Consider the following 12836-nt stretch of genomic DNA (forward strand, 5'->3'; position numbering starts at 1 on the left):
GTGGTGTTGATAACAGCCTGAGCGCATGATGGGTCACGCGCCTCCACTCCCCCACAACACTTCTGGGCTGCCCCCTGGCTCCAGTCTATCACCTAATCTAGTCCTTGCGTCATTTTGTAAATCTCCAGTTTACAACCGCATTTACCCATTGCACGATTTCCCCATGTGACCGATGAACTCCCGTTTTAGTTTAGTTCATTTATTATGCACCCCATACACACCTTGTGGGGGTTAGTGGAAAGGGTTACAGAGGCACATAATGGGCTCAGGGACTGAACCCCACATTTCATTTAGCTAAGCAAGTTACAATCTTGATGAGCTAGTTACAAAATTCAATATAAGTCGTCACATCAACAATGGGTTCGAGATCGACCACAAGTACAGGTTCTAAATTAAGCAACTGACATATGTGGAGAGCTAGTGTCAAAATTTATATGTTTGTCCTGCACACCGTCCCCCATCCAGTGGGCAGCGGTGGATAGGTTACAATCACTCCGTTACTACCTACAGTTAGCAAACTGAACTCCCGGCAAGACAAAATGTTTTGAAGTGTAGTAGCGAGGCCACCACGACTTGCTGGGCCCAGGTGGGGTGGCGAGGGAGCCGGCACCTTAACTTGCTGTCCAGAGAGCAGTGTATTAAAAACAAAAGGGACAATACGTTCAACTTCCCGGCCACAAACTCACTACACTGTCTTCTGCAAGACGCAACGGTGCTTACAGTCTAGCAGAGACCGCTTCAAGGAGTCCTCACAGCTTCACCTATACAAAGATGTCAAGTAGGCCGCTATCCTCAACCTAGATTACACCACACTGAGCAATCATTCGTCTTGCCAACCCCATTTCACACCCCACAACTCCACCCCCCTTCTACAAGCCTCCATCCCCGCCCCCCATTAGCACACAGTTCCTTGTACCCCTTCCCCACCAACCCACTCAAATGAAAAAATATATAAACTTGTCAAACAGCGCCGTAAATCCCTCGTGAACCAATAAACTCTGGAAAATAACAAGTCACATTCAATAACATTCTTCAGCCGTAAGGCAGCGGACAACACAGCAGAAATCTAGGGCAAGATTCATGAAGCAGTTACGTAAGCACTTACGAACCTGAACATCTTTTCTCAATCTTTGACGGCTTTGTTTACAATTATTAAACAGTTAATGAGCTCCGAAGCACCAGGAGACTGTTCATAACAATAACAGTTGATTGGGAAGTTTTCATGCTTGTAAACTGTTTAATAGATGTAACCGAAGCCGTCAAAGATTGAGGCAAGATGTACACGTTCGTACTTCCGTAACTGCTTTGTGAATCTGGCCCCTAGCCTTCTCGACTATAAAACATTGTTAACAGCGTAGAGGCAGGTTGGTGAATTACCGGCAATAGTAGTACAACTACTCGCGGTTACCCAATTATCCGAGTTAACGAGTGAACAGCAACAGCAGTGCTTGCCTATGTGAATATGGCGAGGCAAGATCTAGCGTTTGATACCGATTGATTGATTGATAAAGATTAAGCCACCCAAGAGGTGGCACGGGCATGAATAGCCCGTAAGTGGTGGCCCTTTTGAGCCATTACCAATAGATGATACTGGAGATCTGTGGAGGTGCGACTGCACCCTGCGTGACGGGAGATGTCTCCCTCTTGATACCCTGTCACCTAGTCTTTTATACCTGGTGGGCTAATGTCTATCTCTATCCACATTAACGTTATTATATTTTATGGATGGAAGTTTCTTCAACATTATAAATAATACCGATTTATAATAGCAAGAGAAACTGACATTAATGTACGCTCAGAGCATAAGTAAGCGTTAAGGAGTTTATTATTATTATTATTATTATTTTCTACCACAGACGTGGTCACACATTTACAATGCTAACCAGCATATATACATTTTCTTCTGTCCTCCATGGACAGGGTTAGAGATGTGTTAAACATATAGTTCAGGGACTTATTGAACAGTTAAAGAGCATTGGAAGGACTAGCGCAGGTGGTTAAGCGAGTACGAGCGCAGGGGGTCATGTACGGTAGAGACTGTACAGCAACTGGCACCGACTCCACTCCTCAAACCACAAAGCGATCGCATGACCTAGTAACAGCTCTTCTATAAGACAAATCCATCTCAATACTTCTGGCGCTCAGGAGACACGAGAACACCCTCTCACTCCCAGCTACTCTTGCACAACCGCACAAACAAGAACGCACAAACAAGAACGCACAAACAAACTACACATTAAACTATACAAGTACACCAAACGACAAAACCAAACATCTACATACCCACAATATCCCAATAATTAAGCCAGACACCAAAATAACCACACGAAACACTAAAAAAAAAAAAAAAAAAAAAAAAAAAAAATCCAAGAGGAACCCGTGAATCACAAGGGCGCTGGAAAGAGAATGTAATCATCAGCCTAGAGAATGTGTTGTCAGTATTACCAACTCCTGCAGCCTCACTTCAACACACACACACGCGGACCCGGCGCTAAGCTGGCAACACTTCACCACCACACTCTCCCACACCCACATGTTGTGAAAAGCTCCACAAACACACTACAGTTTGTTTATGTCCGTAAAGGCGGACACAAACATGGAAGTTAGGAGAGGGGGAGACAAAATAAAAATACGAACGAGAAGGGTGGAGAAAGGAAGAGCCAGACAATAACACGAGATACCATATCCTCCTGTTTTGATAGTATTTTTTTATTGTGTGGACCATCGTACATATATTAACGTAATGATCAATTAAATAATAGGATTTGTTGAGGGTTGAGAATAGTAAGATTCACTTCATAAAAGTCTGGAATAAATAAAACCAAAAAACCAAACACTAATATTCCTAAGCCTAGTATAGCACACACGTATATACGGTATTAGGCCTCAGACGGCACTGAATAGTTAGATTAGGTTTTATTCCCACCAAATACAAAACCTTTTCCGGTCTGACCAAATTCATTAGTACCAAACCCTACTTTACACACACAGATCACACTAACGTGATGCATCAAATGAACAAATCCACAAGGGGCCGTGACGAGGATTCGAACCTGCGACCGGGAGCATCGCAGTAGAACTTCGGTTTTAACCCTTTTAACCCTGTCGTAGTTCAGTCGATTAAGGCAGTGTCTGGGATGCTCCCGGACGCAGGTTCGAATCCTCGTCACGGCCCTTGTGGATTTGTTCATTTAAACCCTACTTTCTAATCGTTCATTACGTCAAAACACACACACACACACACACACACACACACACACACACACACACACACACACACGTACGTACGTACGACGGTCCACACGGTGACAAACGGGTACCATCTAAACAGGAGGATAGACAGCAAGAGACTAGCCCAAGAGCCGGGACAGGACGCGACAACACAGGTCCCCCGTAGAGACAAATGTTACCTGTACGGCTCGTCCTCCCACGGGTCTGGCGGCTCATCCTGGTAATAGAAGCTGTGAGGGGGAATAAAAGCGAAATGTGTCAACGTTGCTGTATCTGGAGCCTAGGGCCAGAGTGATCGTGAGTGAGTGAGTGAGTGAGTGAGTGAGTGAGTGAGTGAGTGAGTGAGTGAGTGAGTGAGTGAGTGAGTGAGTGAGTGAGTGAGTGAGTGAGTGAGTGAGTGAGTGAGTGAGCTTACGAAGCCCATCTTTCCACTATCATGTCGGCTTAATCTATATTTATTAAACAGTTTACAGGCATGTAAACTCCGCAACTGAAGTTTATTATTTACAACCTCGTAGCGCTTCAGAGTTTATAAACCGTCAAATGCAAAATCGCCATGACTGAGGAAAGATGCACAGGTTTCGTAAACGCACATTTAAATACTTTATGAATGCTGGCCCTAGATATTTGTTAAAGTAGGACTAAGGAAGAAATATTAAATCTGAAAATGTAGTGATTTCGTGTTAAAACATGCAGGTTATAAGAGGAACAGGTTAGTTAATTATTACATAATTAATAAAGACCAATGTTAATTTTCTTGAAGCACAAACACAGGTGACTAGGAAGCCAGCCCCTTGCCAGCAGACGATCGCATCAACATTTGGTTGAAATGATAAACCAAGGAAAACCAAAGTTGCAATTTCTCTGAAAGAAATTCGTGTTAGGAAGCACGAAATAAACACCCAGAGGAAATGCATAAAATGCCTATGTGAATATGGCGAGGCATACATAGACGTTTATTGTTTGTGATGTGTGCCTATGTATGTATTAACACGATGTACTGAACGGGGTGAGAATAGCTTGAGCTACCTCATCCCTTTGTATGTATTTTACCTCAATAAACTTATTTCAATTTCAATTCTAATAAACACCTTCAGAGACGGCAACAATCACAAGCGCCCAGATAGGCTGCATGGGTCTGGACACGTTGCTAGGTCCCCTCCTGTCCCCTCGCGGCTCCACTCTGTTCTCTTAAAAATTAAACTTTTGTCTAACCAGAAATTTACTAACCCGAACAACCAACCTATCGAGGCCGATACATTAGAAAAATGTAAAAGAGGAAACTGGCAAGAGCCATGAGGATGATTCGAAAGCTCATTTGGTAATTCCCATGCCAATCATTTGGCACTGAAGCCCAAACAGGATTTCACACAATGCCACCAAACACACTGGCTCTGATCGAGTAGTTTTACCTTCAAAAGGGTCATTAAAAGATGTTCCCAATGATTGTTAAACTGTGCAAGCAAAAAAGTAACTGGGGAAACAAAAGTTCAAAAGCTCGGTTAGAGAAGAGAGAGGAGCCAGGCATTGGTGTACTCCCTCACGACAGACGAAGAGGATGGTGGTGGTGGTCTATGCCAGTAAGATTGATAAAGATTAAGCCACTCAAGAGGTGGCACGGGCATGAATAGCCCGTAATATGCCAGTAAGCTGCTGCTGCTGTTTTAGATTTAGCTACTCAGAACGCAGTGTCCATGTAGCACGGGCTATGGTGAGCCCGTTAAAGCCAGTAAGCTGTGTTAAGAATGATATATGCCAAAACCTGGTGTGGTGGGCGCGGTCCTCCCCGCCGACGACGTTCACTCCGCCAGCGAGAAAGTAGATGAGTTGTCACTTGTTCACTAGAAAGTAAAAGCTGGTGGAAGGCTTGCACCATTATCTTGGTTGAATTACAGCGCTAAACGACCTGGATGAGATCAATACAATAACCGGACACAAAAACGATATTGTTCCGTCATGGCGCACAGAACGCTCACAGGAAAGTAAATGCACGAGTATAATACTCCATCTAGATTTTATTTTCCAAATAAAATTAGAAAAATCGAGGCTGTGAACCCACTTCTAGGTACGCCCCCACGTGACTGCCCGATGACTCTTGGAGATAACCTGAATAAGAGATCACACAACGATAACTAGTGATAAGATACGACAAATGCAGCTTCAACAAAGGTAATGAATTATATTGGTGCAACCAACGTCAGCATCGGAGACCTGACGAATGCTGCCACACCACACACCCTTGCTGAAGTAGTCGCTAATGAAGGGGGTAGGCAGAAGCGGGGTGGGGGGAAAGGGGTGGGGAAAAAGATATAAAACACAGACGAAGAAATGGGAGGAGTTACGGGCTATTCATTCCCGTGCCACCTCTTGGGTGGCTTAATCTTTATCAATCAATCATGGGAGGAGGAAATGATTCGGTAGCAGAAGGAACGGACTAAAATACATTGACCTAAATAAATCGGATTAATTCTACCGATCCTCTAAAGGGTAAATGATTACATCACCCCCCCCCCCCCCTCCTAGCTACACGTAACCCGCCTGGTGACGGGAAGGACAACTCCATCTGCCAAATCCCCAAACTTGTGAACACTGAAGGAAGGGTACACGGGAAAGGGGGAGAGGGGTTGAGAGGACGTCAAGAGATGGGGGGATGTTTCGACATGAATAACACAACCCGTTCTTAAAAAGAAAAATGAGAGTACCTATAGCGACTGTGGGTGGAAATTTACAAAATACGAACTGTTGCAACCCGTTCTAAGATCCATTTAGAACTTTGCAGATGGTTGAAAACCCAACAATCAAATTTAACGTTTCCTAGGCCTGATACAGTACATATATGTACTAACTTAGGCTAAGATTGCTTATGCTAACTTTAGGATGGTTAAGGCGTGGTGTAAGTTTCTATGCCCTTAAGAATTCCACTCCTACAAAAGGTGGAATTTACACACACAAATCACAATAACCTAATGCATTAAATTTACAAATCCACAAGGGCCGTAGAGATTCGAACCTACGTCCGAGATCATCTCAGACGCTGTTTTTATCGACTTCGTAGCTCAGTCGATAAAGGCAGCGTCTGGGATGATCTCCGACTTAGGTTCGAATCTTCGTCACGTCCCTTGTGGATTTGATCAAAGGTGGAATTTGTTGGGCACAAGTACAACATTTTGCACATTCCAATCATAGTAACTATGGACATTTATTTATGTGGAGGAAGGGTTGGAATAATGAGAGACGGACCTGGAGGCGCGGGAGACCTCGTCCCACTGGTCGTCGCGGTAGTAGCCGTTGCCCACGCCGTTCATGTCGCTGCGTCCTCACACCCTGCAACACCAGAGCATACATGAGGTCACCTCACACTACATTACGGGCTATTCATGCCCGTGCCACCTCTCGGGTGGCTTAATCTTCAATCAATCTCACACTACAACACAACCGCCCGCCACACTTCCATCCAGGACGCGTCGCGGCAACACCCCCCCCCCAAAAAAAAAAAAAAGTGCAGCACTTTATCTAAAATGATAAAATTATATAATATACTAAATAATAATTTATAGATAATAATACTAGATAATTTTCTCCAAGGAGTGCCGGACCAACCGGGCTATGGTGGATATGTGGGCCTGAGGGCCGCTTCAAGCAATAGCCTGGTAGCCAAGCTCTCTCGAGTCAAGCCTGGCCTCGGGCCGGACTTGGGGAGTAGAACAACTCCCAGAACCCCCATCAAGCAGGGATCAAGCAAGCAGTTATGCTGCAAGTGGTATATTACACTTGTGTAATATATTAGGCCTAGATTTAAGTCCTATACCGCTTTATCTGCCAATTGGATACACTGGAATGTTTGCTAAAAGTTCATATTTTGTACATAAACCATATCGTTTTAAGTACTGTCTTGACAAGAGCATCAGTTTGTTGTTTAATACTGACTACTTACCAATTAACTAAAATTGCTAGGGGAATATTTCGCTAATAAAGGATTCTTGCGTGAATGCAATCGTGCAGCAGTAGTCATGTTAATGTCATGAAAATGCTATACAATTTGACAATTATCCGATTCCATACATACAAGTGACATGTATACAGACAGACACACGTACGTACATTTATATATATATATATTATATATTTATATATATATATATTATATATATATATATATATATATATATATATATATATATATATATATATATATATATATATATATATATATATGTGTGTGTGTGTGACGATAATCTCCTTCAAGAGATTGAGCCTGCTCTTCCCTCCAAAAGACGTCGATATAAACATCTATATAAAACTACTATGGAAGAAAAATCCAACAATGACAACACCAGCAAGGTTTGCCAGAGCGCAAAACGTATGCAGCCAGGAACACCTGCTCCACCTCAAACCGCCAAACTACCTGTCTTGTCTCCTGCTCGTCGCTGATTGGCTGCAGGTCCGGCTGCAACTGCACTCTACCCACCATACTACTTGATGTCTGGGGCCGCCACGACCTCAGTCTTCAGAATATCCTGTGCTTTCGACAAGTTAACACGTCTCGTTGGTAGACTAAGCCCCAGGCTTACGTGTACTAAGAGAAGTGATAGCTTGAAGCCAATATTCCGGCACCTATTTACTTTGTTTGCCATACACTTGTTATTTGTTCACTTGTCTTAACGTAACTTTTCATTTTGCCATTTGATTATTCTTATTACTTTGATTGATTTTATTATACGAATTTGTATGTCCATTTTATTCATGTTTTGCTTTCTTTAACGTAATTAAAATTTCATTGTTAAAATTTACTTGTGTTTTGTGTGTCTTCTCCTTACCTTACCACAGACGAAGTTCCAGATTTTCTATTTTTTTTTCTATATGTGACGAGGCCATACCCCTAGCTTTTGAACAGCCGAACACCAACGCGTTACCGTCACAATATACATACATGTACACAAATACATACAGATCAATCTTTTTACATCACGTGATTCAACAAGAGGCTCACAACAGTCACCATACAAGGCAGTTTACATGTATGGCGAGTCACACAGTTACTAATCCTGCTCCATGTTACCTATCGTACGTTAAGGCTCGTGATCCTACAGCAGCCAACTTTAATAAGTCTAGGGATACGACACAACTGCTGTTCTCAATAGCGAATCCCCAGTATAACCCCTTGACAGGTAATGAGCATAAAATAGAATCTTCATAGGACTGAAGAATAAAGACTAAGATACATATATAATATTATATTAAATAAATCTCAAAAGCAAACAGATGATTATATGGTCACAATATATATCACATTAAAAAATATCACTGTACTTCCAGACATTAAATTAATAATATATAAGTATGGCTATTATAGAACAAAAGAATGACTTATCTCCAAAATGTTGTTCTCTCCCTGGCTTCTGCTCAGCTACTAAACAAGATCACGCGAGAATCAAAACAGATTGCCTCGCCCCGCGAATAAATTGCCAAAGTTACAATTATTAATATTTCAACAATGGAGCACTACATTGTGACAAGAGTAATCTTAAACTAACTTAAGGAATAATTAGTACATTTTGATATACACAAACAAAAGGTAATAGTTCTTTACATAGTAATTAAAATATGCATACAGAATAGCATAATGGCCTGCACACCCCAGCAACGGACGATCCCACGACAATTTGCCAGATACAGTTCACTCAATTATTATTTCACTGTTACCCACTTATGATCACATATAAATTATTAGTTCCCGTGGGAAAACTGATCACACAAAGAAATAAACAATCATTCCCACGATACGCTGGGCCTAACGCCAACACTGTAACATGAATGTGCATTTGTATAGAACATAAGTATAATAATATACATGCTTGTAATTTACATACAATTATAAATGTACATATTAATATATTCACTTACGTATCTTATAAGGGTACGTAACACTCCACACCCACCCAACTGGGCGGCAACTTTACAGCACCTCTCTTACACCAACATACTTCTGCAAGACTGTAATCAAGAGTCTGTACATGTACTAACCCAAGCCATACACAATTACTTTATAGTTTATACACTCATTCCCTATCCCAAACACGCGTCCAGTCCAGCCCTCCCCAGCCCGCGGGAGCGTGAGAGCACAGCTGGGGATTGTGTGCCGCACAACACAATCTTGAAACAATTGACATCCTGAGTTAGAAAATTGGCAGGCGAGGTAGGAAGGTTTGGCGAGAGACTGATGGGGTTTAAGGAGGAGGTGAGGATGGGATAGGATGGGAAGCATCAGAATTCTCCCCCACCTCGATCTCACACACACACACACACACCCTGTGGCCTGTGGCCTCGATCTGACACCTCCAGGCGACACACACCTACACGTGGAGGAGGGACACTCCTCCTCCAGGTGTGCTTTGGTCCATCACAGTACGCGGCGCCCATAATAAAAGAACATGAACAACTGCACTGGAAGCACTCCCTCCCCCCCCCCCCAACACCCTGACCAGCGTGTGAGCGTCAGTAACTATGTATACGCTGTATTCCTCGTTACAAGATATGGCCATGTATACACACTTATTGTTGCGATAATAATAAGACATTAATACTATAACTTGGTCCATCGTGCACGATGCTTTGACCATTCTGCAGGCCCACATGTCCATTACAACCTGACTTGTCCTGTACTTCCTGCAGCGACTATCTAGGTCTTTATTAACACTACATTCTTATTCCGCCAATTTGTCTTATGAGAAGATATCAAAGAGGATAATAAGGTGGACCTTAAAGAGCCGAGGATTTGTGATGCTGACAGTGTTTTCTGATTATACCTCTGGCACGAACTCTTCACCCAGTCTATCCTGCATGTTATATCATCTCTCGCTCCAGTATGGCATTTCAATATCCACCGTGTATATACATGTATTGTGTGATGCCGCTCGTCTCCTTTCCAGCGAAGATATGTTGAGTGCTTTGAGACAGTTGGAGTACAAGGTACCTGGCTGAAGTCAACAACTACACTCCATGAAGGAATTTAGGTCAGACACCGTCTAAGCCAGCGAGCAGGACCATGAAGGGTGTTGACCAGACGTGCCAGAGTACTGCCAACCGATGAGCAAGTGACCTTCAGCGAGGCACACCACCTCAGACAGTCTGCACTACACTGGACCTCAACCGCCGCTCTCAGAATGTTTGGTAATATGTTCATTGTTTGTGATGTGTATATATGTATTAACACGATGTACTGAACGGGGTGAGAATAGCTTGAGCTACCTCATCCCTTTGTGTGTATTTTACCTCAATAAACTTATTTCAATTTCAATTCAATTTCAATCGCCGCTCCTTAGGTGATGTCCTAAGCCCAAACTGTCCAGGACAAGTCACCAAGCCTTAGGGATTCCACTTCCAAAACCTGTGCATTTTTCAACAAGAATGGCGGCACTGTTTATATTAAACAGCTTACGAGTTTCAAAAATTCATAATCCAAGATTGTTAAAAAAAAGGCAGGCTCTTGAGAGCTTCATAGCTCATTAACCGTTTATTAAATGTAAACAAAGCCTCAGGTACATCTTTACATGTCAATTAGGCGAGCCGCTAACATTTCTATTACGATGATATTGGGCCCTTAGGTTGCGTATACGTCAAACCGCGATGCACTATTAGGATGACGGGTTGCAGTATTATCAAGCAAACACAAAGTATATACCTAAGCAACAAATATTTCTCAGATTCATAAATAAAACCCTTTACCAACAATTCTGATGGAGAAAAACCACACAAAACTTACATAACTGTTCATATTATGAAACAAAGTCCCACACGACCTAATCACTGTGGTTACGGGTCACAAAAACTATGACAATACTCGACCTATCTGATAAGATACAAAGCGATAGATTAATATATTTATATATACATACACCCATATACTCTCAAACAATCCCCCCCCCCTCTCACCCCACTCACATGCTAGAGCACACGTAAGTCAACACAATGGGTTCACCAAATATTACATACGGACTTACTAGAGGCGAACAAAGTCATTTGTGCCAACACCAGCCTAATGATGTTAGAAGCTTCGACTCTAAAAGCCAGTAGTATAATTTGTGCATGGTATAATCTCAACATGGCTAAAAACTAAAGTGACGACATTTCGGTCCGTCCTGGACTTGTAACAAGTCCAAACTGAGAGGGAAGAAAGCCATTACAAGGCAGGGGAAGAGCCGAGGTGAGAGGAAGCGAGGTGTAAGTGGGGGGGAAAAAGTCAAGCAAGAAGACTGAGCAGGAAGGGGGAGGAAGGCACTGGAGACATCTCCCGTCAGTCACGCAGGGTGCAGTCGCACCTCCACAGGTCTCCAGTATCAGCTTTTGATACTGGTAATGGCTCAAAAGGGCCACCACTTACGGGCTATTCATGCCCGTGCCACCTCTTGGGTGGCTTAATCTTAATCAATCAATCATCAGGGGAGGAAGGACAAACTACACTGGTAGGACGGAGAGGGTGGAGAGGCAAGTCACAGCATGCTTCATAAGAGGATTAGAACACAACCATGTACAGAGAAAGACAAAAGTTATCACCAAAGCCAAGACGAACGTTCGTGTTGGGCACGTGAATGAAAGCCGATTCAACAAGACCGTTTCTCCGTAGACACGAAGCAGTTAAGATTTTATGTGGAACAAAACCATTCCAAAACTACTGGAAACCCTAGCATGACCGAAGACAGCCTCGTTGGTGTCACCAAGTTTAACACTTCTTGTGCGTTCCTGATATCGGGTCATTAAGAGTACGCGACCAGTTTCACCAAAGTAGTGGAAAGGACAGGAGAAACAGGAAATTGAATAAGCACCACCAGCACTGGAAGCAGGAGTGTTCAACCATTTGGGCCATCGTAGGAGACCAAATGAGGCACGTCCCCGGGTTGGCCATCTCTTGCTGTGAACAGTGTTGTGAAGCAAGTACAGGGAGTGCCGTTATAACAACGCCTCGTAATAACAGAGGACACGATGAGTGTCGGCGCTTGTGAAACGAACAGCATGTAGTGGTGATTGTGGCAGTAACCGACTCTGGTTGCATAATCCGGTTCTAATGGCAGCTGTAATTGTACAAAATGGTGGTTGTGGTAGCATTAACTATAAATTGATTGTAATGTCGTCGATTTTGCTAGAAAGGACGAGAGGTTCGTAGCGAGATTCATTGATTGAGGAAGATTAAGCCACCCAAGCGGTGGCACGGGCGTGGCAGCACGTGTTAGATTTTTGGAGTGAATGTGATCTTTGGTCGTGAAATGTAGCGAGATGATTTAGATTCAGCTACTCTGATCAAAAGTTCCAAATGGCACGAACTATGGTGAGCCCGTAGTGAACTTACAGCCCCGTTCCTGTGCCAGGTAACTAGATTTTTAGATCTTGTAACTAGATCTAGATTTTTGTTGTTGTTTAGCGAGAGATCAGAAATGTATATACCAGGAGGTGGTGGTGGTGAGGTGTTGTGAGAGTGAAGGCACTGAGGGAGGGAGGGGGGACCTCTGGGGGCCTAACACAATGGCGTGGTGCAGCGCATGCGCCCGTCTGTCAAACACCTCGAGTGTAGCCAGTAACTGGCCAGGTGACCACACAGACAGCTAAGCCCT

The 12836-nt window shown here is 43.2% G+C and overlaps 1 protein-coding gene across 9 annotated transcripts in view; it reads right to left on the bottom strand.

Annotated features, from left to right (window-relative positions):
- The window catches only part of LOC138350766 (epidermal growth factor receptor kinase substrate 8-like), an 83859-nt gene that overhangs the window by 19658 nt on the left and 51365 nt on the right, over window positions 1-12836 (bottom strand). For 5 of the 9 annotated variants that reach the window (XM_069302099.1, XM_069302098.1, XM_069302100.1 and 2 more), the window contains exons 2-3: window positions 6472-6555; window positions 3411-3461 (exon numbers count right to left, since the gene is read on the bottom strand). In XM_069302099.1, the coding sequence (XP_069158200.1) occupies window positions 3411-3461; window positions 6472-6536 (116 nt within the window). In that variant the 5' untranslated portion in view covers window positions 6537-6555. The remainder of the gene's footprint in view (window positions 1-3410; window positions 3462-6471; window positions 6556-12836) is intronic. The other 4 variants (XM_069302103.1, XM_069302104.1, XM_069302105.1 and 1 more) reach the window with 1 other exon arrangement.

This window comes from Procambarus clarkii, chromosome 47 (assembly GCF_040958095.1).
Source record: "Procambarus clarkii isolate CNS0578487 chromosome 47, FALCON_Pclarkii_2.0, whole genome shotgun sequence".
In the NCBI taxonomy this organism is placed as follows: domain Eukaryota; kingdom Metazoa; phylum Arthropoda; class Malacostraca; order Decapoda; family Cambaridae; genus Procambarus; species Procambarus clarkii.